General features: G+C 31.5%; 1 protein-coding gene across 3 annotated transcripts in view; it reads left to right on the plus strand.

The window, feature by feature from the left end:
• LOC118188575 (glutamate receptor ionotropic, NMDA 2C-like) overlaps window positions 1-22645 on the plus strand; it is a 938424-nt gene that overhangs the window by 640668 nt on the left and 275111 nt on the right. For all 3 annotated transcript variants that reach the window (XM_085820356.1, XM_085820357.1, XM_085820355.1), the window contains one exon: window positions 7128-7384. In XM_085820356.1, coding sequence (XP_085676482.1) covers window positions 7128-7384 — 257 coding nt within the window. The remainder of the gene's footprint in view (window positions 1-7127; window positions 7385-22645) is intronic.

The following is a 22645-nucleotide window of genomic DNA, read 5'->3' on the forward strand; positions in this document are numbered from 1 at the left end:
TGTGTTACTAAGGTTCATCCTTTTTCAAAGATTACTTCCTGATATCTCTCTGCGAAGATTATGTATGCATTTGTAATGCAATTTTAATTTCTCTTCGCTATGTAAAATACATCCATTTCCCTCTCCTTTCTCTTTCTGTCATTTGTTACTCACTCAATGCTCTTCATTTCGAATGTTTTAAGCCGGAAATTCTTTTTATTACGCGTATCGTTCCAACGCCACTTACGGTTTTTAAATGCGCTGATCAATCTGCGCAGGAAAAAAGTGGGTGCCGCCATTCGAAAATTTCGAAATGAATGTAACCGTACCACTGAGAGCTCTGTTGTTTTAAATTATCACAATCTCGAGCACATACCTACAAATAACAACATCTGAAATTTCATTTCGATTGGTTAAGCGGATCGGCCGCTAGAGGTTCATATATCGAGGAATTTCTTTTATGACTACTCTCTGTGAATATATATACTCTGACTGCTAAAATCAGGTTACTTCAAACAAAAATTCAATATATATACTGATATAAGTAATTCTATTTTTTATTCAGTAATGGTGATTCCATTCAAGATATATGTTGCAACTTTTGCAGGTAAGAGAGATATTATTTTAAAAACATCGTAGCGGTAGAAGTGCAGGGTATTCAAGAAAGATAATATCAAATTTTTGTATAAATCTCGCAGATTGAAACTCCCGCGAAAATAGTCATTACGCACCTGTGCGTTGAAACAATTAAATTCCATATTTTCATGTCCAAAACTTGCAGATATAGTCGAGGTATTTCTAAATTAAAACATGTTTTCATGTCTATAACTGACTTAAATTAGAGATTCAAGGCATATGAAACAGCTTTTTTAGAGATTAGGAATTGCATATTTAGAAGTTAATAACACTGTAATCTGTAAAATAACAGCGGTTAGGAAATTCCAAGCTGCTTTCTGTAATTTTCGCTGAAAGATTTATAATCAAGTGTTTCCTTGATTTGGGAATGTTATATTAAGCCATATTTTGTATTTAATTATTTAAGGCATTATAAATAGTTTACTAATTGGGATTCTTCTTCTCTGGGTCTATGTTAAATGATAGACTATATATTTACAGAACCATCACACTAACAGAATTTCAACTGCTTTTATGAAAATATTTACCTGTTTAAACACACTTTATAATTATCAATGCATATTAATACTTAAAGAATAAAAGTCTGTATTCTCCTTGTCTGATCACTTTGATTAAAATATGCACTTTATTATTTTTTTTCACTCGCTAAAGCTACTTTTGGCATTTTTGCACGCATAATATGCTCATTTGGTCATGGCTATGCCGAGATTTTATTATGTACATATTTTTAAAATTAATGAATAATTTTGCTTGAATTTATGATTTCTATAATACTGAAAACATCTAATGTTTCATTGAAATAAAATTCACAGATGCTACTTTGATATTGCTACTTTAAGCGTCAAACAACAAACCGTTTTAACAAATGCTACTTTAACAGTCAATGTCATTTGTAAAGATTTATTTAAAATGACAGTTTATTTTTGCATTAATTCTCTGCTGTTCAGTTTTTCCTTCAACCTTCAGCAGACTATAAATTAAGTGAAGTGAAAAGCACAATAATGTTTGCTCATTACTCTGGCAATACGTATTGCACTGGTAATAAGTACTGAGGTCTATCTAGCGATTAGGTCGCTGAATTTTCAGCCTGTTGCTAAACTGATGTTGCTCATGGGTTTGATGAATGACCATTTTGCTTAACTTGTAATTTGCTAAGAATGAGATTAGTGAGAGTCAAGAACTGGAGCTTTCACTGATTTTCTGAAATATTTTGGGTTAAATTTAGGCTTTATTTCCTCTAGGATTCAGCTTCTTTGAAATAATAGTGAATGAATTTTGTTAAGTGTCTTTATTACAAAGACCGCGGCATAAATTTTGAGCTTTATTTTCCTCTTTGATGGTTTATTGAAGTACGAAAGTCTGTTTTCAGTCAAATCAGCATTTACTCGTCTGACCATAATACACTAATTAGAAAAAAGCCAACTTTACACGTTTTGCTAAAATTATGTCAAATAAAATCTGGGAAAAACTAAAAATGCTAATGAAAATAAAATGTAGATCAAAATAGCATGCACGTTCTAATTTTCCCTACTGCTAAGTCTTGTTTCCTTTAATGTTTACTTCAATATGTGCTACAATTTTAAGTAATGCTAATAATACTTTAATTACATCATTTATTATTTTCAGTTTCATTTTGCAAAATATTTGTTATCATAGTTAAAGATTATTCGGGAAATGGACTCTGTCTATATATTAAAATCTTTCACTTAATTGTTTTATGATTAAAAGTGAAATAATTTTGTTCTAACCTGATAGCAGAGAGTAACGCAAATTATTCCTAATGAAAAAGAGCATATATTTCCATCATGAAGACAAATTATTATATGAGTCAATTTTAAAAAGTGAAACTACATCTTGGTATCGGGGTTTGCTAAAATATGTAAATATATCACTAGATGATATTTAGAGATATCATATTGGTTACGTAACGTTTTGGGCAAATATCGCAACCGTATAGAATTTATAAATTTTTATTTTTACTTAAAGAATTCTTAAACTTTTAAATCAATAATTTTCCTTACTTCTTTGATAAAATACCTCGTACATATAATTATATTCTTTTGTGTAATGAAACTAAATTTTATTTATTATAGAAAGTAAGAATATGAAGGCAGTAAGTAAAATAATGAAAGATATATTTAAAATATTTGGACACTTTTCCTTGTGAAATTCGTGACTTTTGTTTATAGAAATGAATGAAAACTATCCCTATTTTGTGGATTAAATTTGCTGCTATTTCTTTCATTTATCCTAAAACAGTAAGTTTCTCATGTACGCTAATTGGACAAAGTACCTTGAATTTTCAGTTATGCTTAAGTCCATCACAGCAGCTATGTGCAACACACACATTACAGCAGCTATGTGCAGTTATCACAGCAGCTATTAATTTTTGACCAATTTTTATAAATATCAACAGAAAGTTAGTCCGAAGTAATGATTGGTTTCTTATTAAATTATTTGAAAATTTTAGTCTTAGGAAAAAATATCAGTAGAAATTAATTTAAAAAGTTATTAATAGAAATTCTGCAAAACCGACATTCGAAAATTAATTCTTTCTTTAAAATATTACCTATACATGATTTATACATATAACACTGGTGTATGGTACGTCTGTGGAATATATATTTTTTATGAGATATCCGAAATTTCCGCTTAGTTAATACATTAAATATTTTTTCGAAATTCCTTCATATTTTAAAGTGAGTGGATATATGAAAATATTTTAAATTTATTTATTTTTTCTTAATGTCTTTACAGAAAATATACGTTATAACAAATTCTCTTCTTTTCAAGAATTCAAATACAAATTATATTGATTTACATGTGATAAATTACTATTGCTAAAGTTTTATTATTTTCAATAAAATTTTTTGCAAAACGTGATAACGAGGCACCCATTATACACATTGGTTCAAAACGTACTATACAAACTTAAAAAGCTTGGTCAATATCGTAAAAGTAAACCATTTTTATCCAGGAGTACGTTTTTGCATCCCCGTTAGCTATATATCATTACTGGCCAGAAATTACATTGGCTAGCACGAGTCTTTGATGAGATGGACCGAAATTGTTTTATCTTTGATCACAGCGCTAATCTGACTTGTTTCTCGTTGATTTCTTCATCTCGGGTTACCTCAAAACTCTTGTGTGGGACTTAGAGTCTCTGGCATTGACCACTTTGCAAGAGTAGTGTAGAGTCCTGGCATTTTTTAACATGAATACCTATCCATACGTCGATGTTCTAAGACTTGTATTATCGCTGTTCAAAATGACCGCTTTTTTAAATTGATGACTAAAGTATGCCTTAAACGTGTTATATTCATTTACATATATTCCGTTATCGCTTATTCTTCGAGTATTGCGATCATACTAAATTGTGTATGCGTATACATGGTTCTACGTGAAAATGCTCTATTTTTGTATTCATGACATATCTTTAAAATTGATCTAAAATGTTCTGAACTGCCAGATCATACCTTAAGAAACGTAGTTATACGACAAAACTGTAATTACTGGATAACTTTACAAATTATACTATGGTCACATAAATGCATTTTTCAAGCGGCACAGTATTCAAATGAAAGTACTATGCATCATGTTAAGTAAAATCAACTTTAGTGAACTAAATATACGAATAAAAGAGAAAAAATATCAGTAGAGAAAACATCATGATTGTGTTTCTTTTAAGCGTTTGAATGTCAGGAAAATGAAAGATGTCATTTAACTTATCCAGTTTCTTTTTGAGTATGTCCATATTGCTCACATCTACAAATGGATGTCGTACAAAAGCATTCGCTACGCTCTGTTTATCATCCACAGAAACAGTTGAAGAAACTATATTCTATGGAGAACAAAAGATAAATCGAGGCGTAAAGTGAGCATTTGATTATCCATCTAAAATGCGCAACATGTCTATGCTGGACCACAGTGAGGGATAGCTTTTGTTAAAACTTTTAAATGCAGTTTTCTTAGTGATCCAACAACAGACATCTATGGATGTTGAAAATTCCAGAAATAGCACAACAGAAAATAACTAACATTCCCATGCGTATCGTTCAAGGAGGCTTCATGGTGCTGAAAAATAACATCTACATAAATCTGCAAATTTTTGTCATGATAATTAAGTACCTTGAAAATAAAAGTGGAGAATTATTTAATTAGGCTACTGAATGCAATATAAAATATAAATGCTATTAAAGTGCTTGAATCGTATATAAAATTCTCACTTACATATTGTTTAAAGTTTATAGCTACCTCTAGGATCAAAGAAAACTAAACAATATGCAGCAAGCATAAAATGCATAACATAATAGCGCTTGGATTACTTTGTTCCTCCATTTAGCCGATCAGCGACTGTGGGAGTTTCTTAAAGTCTGAATAATGTTGTCATTAGCACGGCTAGACTGGTTTCGTTTATAGCACTGTTACGATTGTACACGATATTAAGGGCTTTTAATAACCAGACTCGATTCGTTTCAACTTAATCTTCTCTTGTGAAAGGATATATTTATATAACTGAATATATTTCGCTAATTTCTTATACTAACACATATTAAGACATCACATTCTTTCTTACACTTCCAGAAATAGAAGAATTCGATAAATTCATAAAACAGGAGTTTTTCGTCCCTTAAAGATATAAAATACGATCATTAATCAATGTAATTCACGCCCTACGAAAATTACTGCAGTTTGCTTTAAAGGATGTACCAAAAGCAGCACGTATGTTTTTCGTGTTTCAGCAACAAAAGCATCGTTAAGAAATGGAAGTGAATACGTGCTTGAACTTTTCCCCCGCATTTGAGAAACGATGGGAAATCGAAGCTCGTCACGTTTTCAGCAGCATAAAGCTGACATACCACAAGAATAAAACTTAAATAGCATTTCGTTTTTCCGCCGATATTCTCATTCTTCTTTCTTGATGTACCCGTTGGTAAAAAGACTGTTATAGACAAGTCATTTGGAATATATAGGAGTTTCTGTATAGTAGTGAGAGTCTTGAATTGTAAAAGCGAACGGCGCTCGTGAAAATAAATGTATTTTGGGCTCCAAATAGTTGAAAATGAGAATTTTGAATGTGAATTTGAGAATTTCCAAATAGTTTAAAATGATGATTTTCAGATCATCTTAGGGAAATTCTGTCTGCAAAAATAGGAAAGAGAGATATCAAAATATCTTTTATTTTGATCTCTGCTGCTTGTAGAATCTGCAGACTCTGAATAACGATATGATAAAAACATTTTATACAATAGTGCTTCCTACGTCGATTACTTTAAAAATAACTTACACTCGACTTTGTTGCATGTTTTTTACAATACATGGAACATAAATTCAATTTATTCTAAAATTCTTCTTTATTTTCATTTTTGTTTTCAATTTTAGGATCATTTACCACTAAAATTATTGCTATGTGTTTAGATTGTTTCTGCTATGTGTCTGTCAGGTTTTATGTGTATGCTATTTGTTTTTAGTAGTTCAAAAATCTTCTTATGGTTACTTTTGAACTAGTATTTATATTTAGAATGCAATGTTTTCCCCACGAATAATCTTAGAATCATTTTTGTCAATCAATTAAGCAAGATTTTACTAAATCTTTCTATCTAAGTTATAGTAACTACACAGAAAGTGAATGAAGTATATCCTTTCTTGTTATGATATGAGCATTGCCAGACGAGGCATTGACAGCTGTGCCATTAATCTAGATGAAAATGTTACAAATTTTAACCGAGCATATTCTTCCATTAAGCATACTTAGAATTCTCCGCTTTAGGAAAAACATTTGCAATTAATTAGTCCCACAGTATAATGATGTTACATGTATTTTTGTGTAAAGTATAATGAGATGACTCATTTTCATCATGAATGTAGAATTAATCTACAGTTAATTAAATAATGAAATAAATAACTTTGAAAAGGGACATGACCGCTCTTCTAGACTTATACATTGAGAGTTACATTTCTGTATCACTTTGATTAAGGAAGCTTTCAGTTTCGTTGAGTTTTACTGCATTATCTTATTAACCTATTATTATTCAAATTCCACAAGCATTTTTGTCAATTTGAACAACATGAAATAAGTGGCTTATGTTATACCACGTGCTTCTACGTGTCTCATTTCACTGTTACGCCTGACATATCGGGGAAGCTAACTGAGGTATGTCACAAAACTTTCGGATACAAACCTACTTTTTTTTATTTTCGGCGAATCATTTAGGTAGTCTTAACTCATTCTGTTTTACCTAAAATGGCAGTTCTAAATAGATGTTTAAAATTTTTCTTCCTCTTCTAGCATTATACTTTACAAATCAATAAATTTAATAACGATATACGTAAAATGTAAACAGAGAAACATTATATCCTATTAAATATTATATTCTGCTATATTATTTAGTCAGTTTATCAATGATCAGATGATGTGGGAAGTGTGACTTTAAACACAAAATGTTGCAAATCACTAGTTTAGATAATGTTATGCTAGAAAACAGCACATGATATATCACATTCATTTCCAGGTTCACCATTATGGATATTTATACCTTGAAGGCTCGTTACGCAGATGAAGCTCGTGCTGAAATGGAAGAACTGGCCACTAGCGAAGCTAGGGTCTTTCTGTTATACTGCAACCGCCAAGAAGCTATGTACATCATGCGAGCTGCTAACGAACTGGATTTGACTGGAAAAAATTATGTTTGGATCGTTACACAGTCAGTCGTCGGAGCTGCCTTTGGCAACACACCTCCCCCGTCCGATTTTCCGCCCGGACTCCTAGGTAAGTCCTAAGAATAAAACTTATTTTTACGACAATACAAATGCAGTCGAAAATTCGAAAAGACCTGATATGAATACTTAATTTCCAGTTTAACTTAAATCGCCTAACATGACTTTAACCCAAATTGCTCTGCATCTGAACAGTTTAAATGATGGGTTTATTTTATTTATTTATTTTCAGCCAATAACGTTATCTCAGAAGAGCTGTAATTTTGTTTTGGCATTTTGCGTCGAAGACATTAAATAACCGTTTCACTTTTCAAATTGTTGCCACCAAATATTATTGTCCTGTGTTATATTTAAAGAAATTAAATAAAGAAGAATCTACATAAATGCATGTATGTTTCTCGCATTATGATAAAACAACGTTACTTAGAGCCATCGAATTTTGAATAACGTAATCCTGCACTGAAATATGGGCATCCGGAGGCCCTAATTTTGAATTTGTTTTATTATCGATTTCATATTTTGTAACATTTTAATTAACAAACTCAACGATTTCAAAGAGAGAAATGACAACACTGTACGAAAAAAAAAAAAAACATTTTTATCTCCAGCACACGAGACTGTGTATCGGAAATTCTAAAGATATGCTCCCTTTTTCCCCCCTTTGAGAACATACAGACTCCCCGTGCACCACATATGTACAACACGGGGCTTACAAAAGTAAGTTAACTGAAACATTAAAAGTTACATGCGTAAATGAAGCGACGAAAAGCAGAGAACAGCAGTCTGGACTTCACGAAAACAGATAAGTTCACTGGCCAAGTCACTTCGAACATTTTCAAATCGTTCTGTAAGCATAATCTAGGGCCATCAAATGTAGGTCATGAGAAAGTCAAATGTTCCACATCCCGAGGAACTCGTTTTGAACATTCACATAAATTGCTTGATCGTAGATTAAAACGAAACAGATAACTTGCAAATTTACCGTGACCAGATAAAAACTGAGACACTTTAAAATTTAACGAGAGGAAAGACTCGGAGTTCAGTCTATGGTAAATAGAAGGAAAGAACTTTTGGTGACTTCAGCATTACAAGATGAAATGTATTCATCATTCCACATAGCTATATATTTTTATAATGAAAGGACTTCCAATAACTCTTTGGAATGCTAATGTTGATATCAATGGGTAAATTTAAGGCATCTTTAGCTAAGAAATCACCGTGGAAGCCATGATGAGCACGCACATAAGCAAAGCAGATATCAATACCTCTAATTCTAAGTGAACTAACAGTTACTAGGGTTTCGATAACTAATTTATCGCAGCTGGTAATACTGTTCAAAAGTTGAAGAGAAGAAAGAGAATCAGAACAAATGAGGTACTTTGAGGATGTTGTCCCATTATCCTGGATCCGTTTGACGGCAAGATAAATGCACAGAAGTATATGCTCCTTTTAAAATTATTTTGTGATATTGCTGAAAATAAAATTTATTTATTTCGAAAAGTGTTGCTACTGCTCGGTTTCAAATCGTAGAGTTTGTTAATGAAAAATTTGTAAGTTTTACAAAATGTATATTTAAATAAAGAAAAATGCCTGTTTGTGTGTTTGTTTGCTTGTTCGCGTTATTGATTTCTCATCCATTGTGATCCACTTTTGGCCACACTGAATCGACTAAAATTGAATATAGGTGAAATATTGGGTGGAACTTGAGCTTTTACGGCCATTTGATTAGAAAGACGAAAATCAATAAGAACTGCGTGACCTGCTTAACTGCTGAATTTAAAACTAATATGAGGGAGAATTAATTTATTTTTCTATCAAAACTTTTTATGTGGGTTCTGTACGCATCAGACTAAAAAATGTATGACTATGAATCGTATTTATTGCATCGTTATTAGAGAAGGATTACAGCCGTAGCGTTCTCTCTGTTGTCAGATACATTACTCTCAATCTAACTTAAGTGATATCAAATAATTCCACTAGTATTTAAAAAAATTAAGGTAACAAACAAAACGTTAAAAGAACGCCCCTTTGGGCGTAATTTGAAATCTGAAAGCTTTCAGATGTTTTTAAAAATTTATTTTATTTTTAAACAGTAAACCCCCAATTCGAATAAGCGAACGCGTGAAGTTCGCTACGGTATGAATTGGATGTTAATGAGAATAGGAGAATTAAAAAGGAGAGAATAAATTCAACTTTAAAGTTATGTACACATTTTAATGATAATTTAGTGATAAATGAAATTACATAATAAACAAATATCGTTAATTCATATTAAGTGTAAATGAATTAAATGTATTTTAATTAAATTAAAAATAACTATTTTTTTAAAACTTTATAATTCAAACTTTGGAAACAATGAACAGTAAAGTTAACATACTAAATCAACTTATGAAATTAAATTCAAAATTTAAAAATGTTTCAAGTAAAAACATCGTTTAACTTTGTTAAATATGAATCATCTGCGTACCTCCACACTTTTTCCCTTTTCGGATTTTCTAATATACACTCATGTCCATAAATTAAGGATAATTCGAAGTCACGCGAAAATCGAACTCACGAGAGTGATATATAAGGAATACAGGCAAAGAAGTAAAATTGTTCGCAGGCGCTTTATAAGCATTTCAGTGCAATAACCGAATAGTTATGACACAAAGGACGCATTTGGATGATTTTTTACGTAGTAGAATTATCGGCCGTCTGTAATGTGAGCGTACCCCACTAGAAGTATCAGACGAACTTGGAATTGCCCAGAGTGTCATCTCCAGGCTTTGGCAACGATTCCAAGATGATGGTAATGTGAGTAGATGTTACAGCACAGGTCGCCCCAGAGTTACAACGCCGAATGAGGACCGGTATTTGGCAGTTAATGCCAAAAATAACTGGCGGAGCACAGCCTGAGACCTGTCTCGTCAGCTCTCTTCAGCCACTGGTACGGCAATTTCAAGGCAGACTGTGTACAGACGCTTGGGGCAGATTGCTCTATATGCTCGTAGACCTGTCAGATGCGTTTCACTTACTGCAACTCACTGTCGCCTGGAGTAGAGAGAATGCATTGTGGTCATAGCAACAGTGGGCTTGTGTGATGATTTCCGAGGAGTTCAGGTTTAGCTTGCAGTCTGATTCTCGCCGGACTTTCATATAGAGAGCTCCAGGTACCCGTTAACACCAAGAAAACATCATTAAACGACACCGTTACGGTGGTGCAGGAGTGCTTGTTTGGGGTGGAAATATTCTGGGTTCCAGAACTGACCTGCATGTTCAAATTGGAACCATGACAAGCCAAATCTATCGGGACGTCATTCTGGAACAACATGTACGTCTGTTTCGGGGCGCCATGGGCGCCAAATCTGTGTGACAACGCCCGTCCTAACTGTGAAAACATCGTAAGCAAATGCCTTAAATCGGAGGATATCACCCGTATGGACTAGCCAGCATTCTCACCAGACTTGAATCCAGTAGAGCACGTGTGGGACATGCTTGGCCGACGAGTTGCAGCTCGTCAACCTCCTCCTACATGTCTACCGAAACTTCGGAGAGCATTGCTTTTTGAGTGGTGTAATATCCCCCAAAATCAGATCGATAATTTGATACTCAGAATCCTAGGCGTTGTACGGACTGTATTGCATCGTCTGGGAGACATACAATGTATTAACAATCATACCAACCATGTACTATTGGTTTTTTGTAAATAGGGTTTTTTTGTAATTTCCAGGGAGAAAAAAATGGCTATTTTTTTAATAATATCAAACATATAGCATCTTTTTTTGCTCTTTACCTTTTGTTTAATAAATAAGCTTTACAAATAAGTCAAATTTGTTTTGCTTCTAACTCTTCCTTTGCCTGATTTTGCATTACCCTTAATTTATGGACATGAGTGTAAAATACGCATATGCGAGTTCATTTCTTCAGAGAAAATATTGAGACGATTTTTGCGCGTAGAAACGCATGACCATGAAGAGAACTGTAAATTCTGAAGACTTAGAATTAAAGGTTCTTACAAAATAAAGGTATTCTTGGATTCAAATATATTTTGGAAATTTTTGTGTAATTTTAAAATGCTATTTTATTGAGCCTGCAGATCATTACTTCTCGTAATAATGAGAGAGATATTAATGAATAAACAAATATATCTAAGATGGTCGAAAAATTAATAAATGAATAAGCAAAACTAAAAAGATGTATAGAGGGTTAGAAGTTAAATGCAATTATTTAACACGTTTGCGTAATAAATAAATACTTAATTAGCACAAACAGTTTAATGTGAATGAACGCACAAAAATAAAAAATAAAATAGAAACACAACTGAAATTTATCATCTTTAGAATTAAATTCGTATCGTTGCCCAACTCCAAAAATGCATTCTTCAAAAATATACTGTATTGTCATTTATTGGCCGAAGATTATCGATTCGTTTTACTGTTCTCCTATGTATATATCTATGTATGTATGTGCGTGTGTTATCGGTATATGCAAGAATATATCAGAAACGCAAAATGTATAAAAATAAAGTATTTTTGAGCCTCGAAAGAGGAGGTCAGAATCCATGCAATACTAAATCATTTTTCCCCTGTTAACGCAAGACAAACAATACACACTTGACGTGCTATCAATAAATTAATTAGAAAATGAAATGAATGACAGTGAAAAATAAATTACGTAACATTGCCTATAAAATATTTATTTTATTATAATTACATTTACTCGATTAAATCAAAGCATAAACTATCTGTGAAGAAGTTTCTCCATCAGAGACATAATTAGAAATTAAAGGTGTGTTTCAATGTTTAGTTAAATTTTTGCACTTAGGAAAAAGATTTGACCTAAAGTTTGAATATAATTGATGGTATCTAGCTTGCAAGCTTTGAGAATTATTAACTTGTGACAAGGCTTAGGTATTATACAAATATAAAAAGGTGTTCTCAACATCATATCAACTCAGTTAATTAATACACTATACTCATTACTACTTTCGAGTAATTAGTAACTAGTTTTTAATAAACTAATTACTACTTTGGACAATAATCGCCAAAAGCCCGTGAAGAGCCTAAATCTTCTTCTCAATCACAGCTTCACAGACACGTACTTGTACATTTAGATATTAAACGCTGAATATTTGTATAATCCTTCGGCCGCATAATTACTACCTTTGATTCAATACTTTTTGTAAAAATAGGATATAATTTGCAAATTCTATAAATTTTGCATAAGCGTATATTATAGGTGAGCAAGCCTATGGCCTAATTGCATTGTCACTTTATCAACAGCAATTTACTTACTACGCTATGACTTTAAAGTTGGATAAGATGAAAGTTCCACAAGAATAGCATATGTAAAAAGAGTGGAGGCCTTTGTCCTAATAATTTAATAAATTTACAAAGTAATTACAGGTATAGTATTTTTGATATGCAACTATAAAACAAATGAAATATATAGGATGACAGAAATGTAAACATCACTCTAGTAACAGTTGGGGTCAAGAACTAAAATCAAACTACGTGCAACACAAGTATGCACATGAAATGCTAAAAATATGCATTCCTGTGCAGATTTCTAAATTCTCAAACACTAACAACACAATATAGATAACAACACTAATCTCAGGTAAAGCAAAGATAAAGCAAAAAAAAAAAAAAAAATCTGAAAGGTTTCAGATTTTAAATTACGTCTAAAGGGGCGTTTTTCTTAATGTTTTGTGTGTTACCTTTATTTATTAAATATCATGTTCTTTGCACTTAAACCATAAAATTCAGTTCAATAGCAATGTCGCAAAATAATTTTAAAATGAGCATATCTTTAGAAGTTCCGATACACAGTTCCGCACGCTGGAGATGAAAAAGGTTTCTTCTCGCCCCCCCCCCCGTAGAGTGTTGCCATTGCTCGCTTTGAAATCCTTGAGTTTGTTAATCAAAAATTCGTTAAAGGTTTGCAAAATATGAAACCGATAATAAAACAAATTCCAAATTTCAAATTCGGTCTTCCACATGCCCATATTCGTAGGAGGTTTACGTCATTTAAAATTCGATGGCTCTATGACACCGTTGTTTTATCACAATGCGAGAAATATACATACATTCATGCAGATGTTTAGTCCAAAGGGGCTTTGTCCCTGAAAGACTATTGTTTTCGTTTTGCGATTTTGCGTTTAATCGCTATAAATGTCCGTTTCACTTTTCAAACTGTTGCCACCAAATGTTAGAGTTCTGCCTCATATCTGAAGAAATTAAATAATGAAAAATCTGCATAAATGAATGCATATTTCTCGCATTGCGGTAAAACAACGGTACATAGAGCCATCGAATTTTGAATAACGTAATCTTTTCGTTTTCATATTTTGTAAAACGTTAACGAATTTTTGATTAACAAACTCAAGGATTTCAAAGCGAGCAATGTCAACATACTACGAGGGAAAAAAAAACATTTTTATCTTCAGCACGCGGAACTGCGTATCGGAAATTCTAAAGATATGCTCATTTTAAAATTTTTTTGCGACTTTGCTATAGAACTGAATTTTATGGTTTAAGTGCAAAGAACATGATATTTAATAAATAAAAGTAACACACGAAACGTTAAAAAACGCCCCTTTGGACTTAATTTTAAATCTGAAAACTTTCAAATTTTTCTTTTCATTATTTAATTTCTTCAAATATAATGCAGGATTCTAACATTTGGTGGCAACAGCTTGAAAAGTGAAACGGACATTTGTAGAGATTCAAGCAAAATCGCAAAACGAAAACTCAGGGACAAAGTTCCTTTTGGCCTAAAAATATATGTACAAATAAAAAATGAACTAATGACTAAAAATTATAAATCAAAACATAGAATGGAATAGAAATATTTATAAGTGTGTACAATAAACTACGAACTATGCTGCGCAGTGAATCTAACAGCTTCTTCTAACAGCTGCGCAGTGAACAGCTTCCAGTACTATACAAATGGTTATCAATGAGTCATTAACAGTAGACGGTGTTAGTTAACTTGAACTTTTCGTTGATATTCTGAGATATTGTCTAATCAGAGGGACCTTTAATTTCCTATGGAACATCGAATATCTGATAAAAATATAAGCATCAGCGATAATTCGAAGCACTTTATTTTAGATAATTTTAATCTATTAATATCTGACAGAGTAAGCAATGCCCAAGCTGGGAAGGCAAAATAGACTTGATATTCATTATGTATAAAGCTTTTTTTCTACTTAGGTCCAGATTTAATCTGTAAGTAAGTAGAAACAGTAACTGACGCATTACCGTACTGGCTATAATGATTGCATGCTTGGTTTGCTGTTTTCATACTCACTGCATGTTGGTCAAATGCATGATCTTGAAAACTTCCGAGGACTAGAATTTTTTTTCTTCTTTTTTTTAACGAAATGAAAATTTTTGTAAGCAAAATCAAGAATTTTTTAATTAAATTTTGAGTTTGGCTTATTAAATATTTTTCAGAACCTGTACATAAACAGTAATAGAATACAAAAGAAAAATTCAAATTTATATTTACTATGAGCTGCGGTTACTCTAGGTACGTCTTCTTAAACAAATAAAGTTTTTCTGTAGTTTAAGCTTTGTCTTGTACAGTCTTGCTACAAGCAGCTGAGAATAAACTCCAGTGATTGATACCCTTCATTTCTGGCAACATTCTTCAGTTCCATAAATTTTGGACAGTAACTGTTAAAATAATTGGTTTGGCGAAAACGATCTTACACAGCAATTCCGATGTTATCTGCTCAGGAGTCCAAATATTGATCATAGTCTTTTCCCAGTCAATGGGTTTACAAGGCAATTTCGAATGCATTCGTACAGTTTTGACTTAATTAGTGCACTAAACTCTGACTTATCGGTTTATGCTCCAAAATATAATTAAATTCGATAATTAATTTTGAACTAATGCTGTGTACAAATTTCCAGCTGTAAACGTGATGTGAAATGAATAAAAAGGCATATTTTTATTTTTATTGACTAGCTAAATCATGCATGTAAACTATTATTAATTTCCAATAAAGACATTTAAAATTAATTTAGAAAAAATTTTTAAAAATTTGATTTTATATAACAAAACTATAAACGCATAAAATAACATTAAAATGTATTTTAAAATTAAATCAAGTTATATACTTTTCAGTAAATGTTTACATCATAATAATGTAAATTTTAGAAAGTGTTAAATAAATATGCTATAAAACAGAATAAACTGGGGACAGCTCATTTTTTCATAGTTTTAAACTTTTACATGATTAACTTGTTTAATGTATTGAAATTTTGAATTTAGTGAAAATATGACTATCTGAAACTTTTTTGCTAAGAATATTATTCTATATATTCAGTTTTTCACTCTGCTTGTATTCTATTTGTCTATGAAAAACTGCATAATTTTGAAAACTGTTATTGTACAAAATAATAAGTTTATGTAATTTATTGTATAATGCAGTAATATCTATGTAATTATTTATATTACTATATAGTAATAAAATGCATCTTATATTACTGAACAATTTTCAGGTTAGTATAGAAATATTCAGAAAAGGAGTCCTACATTTCTTAGAATTTTCAATTTCAGCTATGAAGAGCATTTTTAAATTCATTCTTTCAGGACTCCTTTATGAATGATATTTTTGCAGTTTTATTAAAAAAATACAAAACACGCGGATAGTTACACAATTTTGGTTATTTATGCGCTTCCTATCAACTTTAATTTCCTAGAGAAGAAGGTAATGTGCCAAATCTATCTTCCTTCTAGTTGAAATAAATGTTTTAAATTTAAAATTTAAATTCAATTTCCAATAATATAGAAACTTTGAATTAATAGTAGTTTCTTCATCATTTTATCATCTTCATCATTCATCTTCAGTTCATCAATATTGCTGCATTTAAGATATTTACTCCATCAAATTAAGAATTAATTTGATTGCAGAATTAGAAAATGGGAGTGGGAGTATGAGATTTCCTTCGTATTAATGTGATGTTGCTAAATGTTAGAAGCATTTATATTAAACATCATTCAATAAGTAATAAAATCGTTTTAAAAAATATTTTGCATTAAATTACTACCTGTCGTAATACATTTATATAAAGCAGTTTTATTATTAGTCCTGAAAGAGCTTCAAAAATTACTTTTTTTCACGCAATAATAAAATCATTTACTTGGCTTTATTCGACATACATTGAGAAAAATAATTTTTACCTCAATTTTGTTTATAAAAACAGTTTTCATCTTGCTCGGAAAGTGTCTGAAAATAGTTGGCAATCGAAAAGGTTCAAAATTTGTTTAAGAACAAAGCTTTCACCTCGGAATCTCGCACGCAAATACTTCCTCGACTTAAGGACAAATCATGTCCTGAGTGACAATAGTTCATCACAGACAATAGTTCATTCAGAATTCTTTCCCCATTCCTCCAAATCTATTATTATCTTTTCTTTTATTCCAATCCAGTAAAGAGGAAAAGTGGTTATTCTTTCGCTGAACGGCAGAAATTGCCGGAAGCATATTCAGAGGAAATATATTTGAGCAATGCCGCTTTACTAGTTAATTAACAACATATAAGCTTTTCTTTTCGTTTAAAATTTTTTGTGAGTTTTTTTATGTTGATAAATAGGAGCAGCATACTCATCAGTTTACAACTATGTACTTTATAATCTGGCTTTTTCGAAAATGTTTATTTTTAACCTTTTGAAAGCCAAACGTGCATGTGAGTTTATTAATCACACAAATGCTCGTTTTTTATTTTAACGGTATTTTAAGAGACCCACATATTTCTATATACATTTCGACAAAGCTAGGCTAACGGAATCAGGTATATGTGTAGAAAATAACATTAACGTTAATAAAGTCATTATTATTAATTGAAACAAACAGTGTAATATGCGATTATACAAAGTACAAATTAGTAATTTCTGCTTGATATTGACATGGTAATGCACTTCATAGCCTGACTGAAGGAAGGAATAACTAAAGAAATGCTGTAAAAATGAGTTTAAAAGTGAAATTTTGTAAAACTGCGTTTTCCAATTTTTAACTCGCACGTGATTTAAGATTTTATTGTTTCTGGATACCATAAAATCGTACCTGGCATAAATAAATGCTATTGGCAGCAACCAATTAATAAGATATTTCACTTATATCCGTTACTATAGAAATACGTTGCTAAATACACCGTCAAGTTAATCGCTAAATTTGTCGTTTGCCTGAACTTCTTAACAACGTTTTTATCTATTTTAGCTACTGTTTTTTTTTTTTTTTTTTTTTTTTTTTTTTTTTTTTTGATACCGTGAGTATTTTAATTAATAACATAGATTTATATTTCGTCGACTGCCAGATTTCTAACTTTATTTCTTATGTATAATATCATCTGCATTAAAAATGAAATCTCTTCAATATGATAAAGTTTTGTAGTGATTAATACAGGGAAAGCGTCTTTAAATTTCTTATTTTTAATTCATTTCTGTTAAATTTTGCGTATGATATTTTACTCTCAAAACGGAAATAGTTCAACTGACTTCTGTAATTTTAAGATTGAAATATTTTCAACTCAGTTTTAATATTGTTCAAAGGCGAAAACTTAGTTTTACAAGTTAGTAACAGTATGTAATTTTATTTGACAAAAGAAATACGAAATTTTATGTTATTAAATTTTTATGTGTTTAAATATATATTATTTCCAAACTCTTCATCCAGCCTTTATATTACAATATTTAATTTTCAGAACAAACTCTTTTTTTTTTTTCGAATTCCCGCAGCATATAATAACTAAATAGGAAATTTGGCTTAGAAACGTTATGCAATCTTTTAAACTTCACTACCCTAAACAGCAAGTTCTTGTGAAATGAAACGTTCACTGAACTTCAGTTTTATTGCAAATAATTTAAAGCAGAATAAAACGCAAATCTGCAAAGCAACGCACACAGATGGCAAAAATTCAAACTGAATTAACAAAAGTTCTTTGATGACCTTTTCCATGATTTAATTCTAATTTGTGAAATTTGCTTCTAACCTGTGACATGTGAGCGAGGTGAATACAAAAGTGTTCGAGAACAATTTAGGTTTTTTTTTTTTTTTTTTTTTTTTTTTTTTTTTACCTTACTAATTAGGTTACGTCCCTTATCACAAATAACAACATCTTAAGCAGATAAGTTCCCTTAAAACTTTAAGTAGTAAATTTTAGCTTTAAACCCGTCTGGAATTTTAAAGCAGGAAGTCTATTCAATTTCAAAGGGCTCAAGACTTTAGAGGAGAAAGGGGAAGAATGTAATTAAATCAGAGGTCTCTGCGTGGAGTAAAAATTCTTAGCAATGAAAACAAAAGATCAAGAGCTTGAAACGGCAAAATTTGAAGACTTGCGATAGGCTTGACATTAGAAAGAAATCAAAACATGCATACGTATCTACGACGACCAAAATTTTAATTGTTTTTTACGGTTATCGTTATTTAAATTAACCGTTATTTATAATGTTGAACTTCACTCTAACTTCTCCTTTCAGTTTTCTCACCAGAATGTAAATGAGTTTAAACAGAGTTTTATGATTGTAAAAGAGAGCGTGTTTCTGGCCTCCAGGTGCAAGTTACATTAGCTCCTGCCAACTCTAATAATTTGTAATTGTTCAGCTTAGCGTTATTGCTGACGATATTTGAATTTGTTACGTCGGTAGAGTTCCTGAACCAGCTTAGATTAAAATGTAATTGTTTTGACAAATATTTCGCTCCTTAACTTAAAATATACTGCTCCTTTAGCTGCATCATCACGGGTTGTGATTGATTTTGTAAGCACAAGAACGTGCATTGAGGACATAAGTTCTGTTGATATAAAAGGTTTATTGAAACCTTTATCTGATTCTATAGTTACTGAGAGGCCAAGCGATAATTTGTTTCGCTTCACTTCCGTTTGAGGTTACGGACTACCTTTCACTAGATCAAGGGAAACCCATAGTTTGTTTAAATAATTCTTTAAATGCTCATTGTAGAGTTCATATATTCAGTACTATCTGTATTCCATAAGAAAAATACTGATATTTTTGCACCGAAACATCCTTAAGACTTCTCTACAAATAACTGAAATATTAGCATCTCCAGTATTTCTCGTTTTCGTCTCAAAAATTACAGTGTGCTTATCTTGATTATTCCAGATTTGGATAACTAATTGCTAAGCTTTTCGTGCACGGTTCTAAGTCAGCAGCCTTCTCGGCTATTGGTTTCTGCAATCATCGATGAATTTTTCAGTCACTTCTGGAACCGCTGTGGAGAAACGTTAGGTGTAGCGTAAGTACTAAGCTTAAATTTCGATAACTTTAGTAGCATTTAAAAGAAGATAGTAGATGCGTAAAAGACTGCCACTTTTGGCAATAAAGTCCGTGTACCTTTTAAATTGCAATAGGATACAGTTTTCAATATAAAAAAGGAATAAGTTTGCTTCTTAACAATATTTTGAAACTCCTGAATGGCAACAACTTTTTTGATAAACTGTCTGCTGTTTGAGGTAAGCATTCCATTCAGCAGTTTCATTGTTATTCATAAATAACAGCAGTGAAGCACATATATTCTTCAAACTTCTCCAGAATAAACAACAGGATCCACCTTGGCATTCAAACTTCAGGCCTCCCGATGCTAGCCTGTCGTGCTTCTAGTTATACTACGGAAGAAAGAGGTAAGGAAGAAGGAAATTCCTTGCATTCTCCTCATTTAATGGGCGACTGAGGAGTCACGATCAGTCATCAAATCCAGGTGATGAAGTATTACCATCCACTTTTAGTTCTGGTACCACTTACAGAATCTTTTAAAATTTTAGATCTTAAAACGTGAGAATATCAGCCATACACTTTTCGAGATACAAATTCTGGACCTCTCGATTTCTAGACAGACCTGCTTCCAGTTATATACATAAAGGAAAGAAAGAATTCCTAACAGTGCTACCAAACATAAATTAAATAATTTATTATAAACACGGGAATTCAACAAAATATCTTAAATTAAGAAGAAACATGTTTAATATGTAAATACAGAAGTGCCTTCTGTAAGTGAAACTTCTGAATAAGAGACTCCTCTATTTAAGGGGCGTTGAAAATAATCTTCAAGAATAAGCTAGGGAAATAAAGAAAAGCAGGTATTTTCTTTTTTAGCAAATTTGAGGCTTCAAAAACAAGTTTGCGCTCAGTGAAATGTAATTTTGTGACAAGAGAACAAGAAACTTAAAAGTTAATCCCTCTCTTTCGAAAACCGCTTTTTTTTATTAGATATAAGAGGGGGAATACATTGGGAAACAGCAAGTTGGGTGCAGTCATAGGATATTTCATGTTCATATCAAAATCCAGTTATTCTTGCTATAATTCTCAGTATGGGGAGGAAAACAGTATTAGCCAATTGCAAAACAATTCAAGACAGAGACCAGTGGGAATGAAAAAGGGATGATTTGACTGGGCTATCTGCCAAGGAACAAGGATCTCAAAATGATGACAGAGTGATAATTACTATCATTTTTGCTAGAAAGTGCGTTATTTTCACATACGTTTTACATAGCATTTTTATATAACATGGCTTCAAACACGTAAATCCAAAGGTTTTATCGCTCCATTAGCACCAGAACAAATTGCCATGGATGACGCTCAGCGAATGTCAGAATGGTTAATTTTTCTTAATGAAAAAAATACCTGAAAAAATAGGAGGATTCTACTGTTTCTCTAAAATTCATCATTTTAACGGCAAATGTAAAACTGAAATCAGTGATATTAAGTATTTTTTTCATCCAATGCAACATCAACATTGCAGCCTTTGGACTAAATATTTAAACAGAAGCTTCAATGCTCAGTACAAAAAATTATTTTTGCGGCACGTTCTTTGTCAAGCTGCTTCGGAAACAGAGATCAGTTTTAACAATAGGTAAATGCAATTTTTTGGATAACAATGGCGGTTAAATCCATATAATAAAGCTATATTTACCAATGTTTTAAGAAAGCAGGCCTTGAAATCCAAGTTTCGAGTGTCCTCAGTGAAAATGCTACTGATGAAAATTAACTGTTTCAATTTGTCAAAATCAATAACTGTTTCAAATGGAAGAATATTTAGAAATCGATGATGATTTTGCGGACCTTTAATTACTATCCAATTTAAATGCCGATTTGCCGGAGGAGCAAATTATATCTAATAACTTTACTAAGGCTTCTTTCTTTTACCATTGCTAGAGATGAATCCGAATGTCTTTGTAACAAATAGCAGAAATATTTCCTTCCTTGAGTATCTTCAAGTATTACATGAATTAAGGCGTGAATTATTAAAAAGCAAAGAAGATGTATTATATATGCAACAAAGAAAACCCTGAATTTAGGACTTAGTTTGAACTAACATCATTATTCAAATCTTTAACACTTCAGATAATTTACTGCTTGTTGTGAGAATAATTATATTCATTCTCGTCCTCTTAAAACATCAAAAATGCATTGCCATAATTTCTAATTTAATATGCTACTGGCTAAACATCTGGCTACTTTTAAATAGTTCGGCTACATTAAATAACAGTATTACGAATTTAAAACTTAGCCCTGGCTTAACAGCAGATGAGTTGATTCATAAGATGAATTTGTGTTAAGAAAATGGGATAAGATTATCAGAATAAATATAAACTCGCAACCCTTTAAATCGCATTATTTTTTTGAGTAGCGATGAATTCATTAAGAGAATAACAGTAGTATAAAAATACAAAGCCTACTGCTCTTAAAGCAAATTTGGCCATATCTTAAGGATAAAATTTGCAAATTTGGTTGAAAGCTAACACTTTTATATAAAGGTTCAAAATCTAAATAGTGTGCTATAGAGAGAGTGTGTTCAAATTCAGATTCAAAATAGTGTGCTCAAATTTCCAAAATTCCCTCAGATGAAACGGAGAACGACATTTTAATCGTTTAAATCTATTGAGTTATTAAGTTTTTCCTAACTAGGTAACACGAAAAAGCAACTATGTCATCGTCGGAATTTTAATCGCTCCTCTTCCAATTCCTAACCACATGTGTTGCAGTACACTCAGTTGCTAACAGGAAGTACTTACATCGCGAAAGAATGCTATAATTCTTTTATATATCTACGACCAACGATGAAGGATTATTCATAAACACGTTTTGATTTTAGTAAACAAAAAGGAAATGGAGTAAAATAATGTGTAGGCTGTTTTGAATTAGTAACCTAGCAATGTTTATTGAAATATTAGGAAAGTCAAACTTTTACATGGACTTCGAAAAATTTAAACGGTAATATGTAAAATGATTTTTACAATTGAATGAATGAGTCAACAGTCAAAGAGAAATAACCATCAAAATACGATCAAAATTGAGCGATGCAA

The sequence above is a fragment of the Stegodyphus dumicola genome, chromosome 7 (genome assembly GCF_044657685.1).
Source record: "Stegodyphus dumicola isolate Sdum_Otavi_A_Nest chromosome 7, ASM4465768v1".
NCBI classification, from domain to species: domain Eukaryota; kingdom Metazoa; phylum Arthropoda; class Arachnida; order Araneae; family Eresidae; genus Stegodyphus; species Stegodyphus dumicola.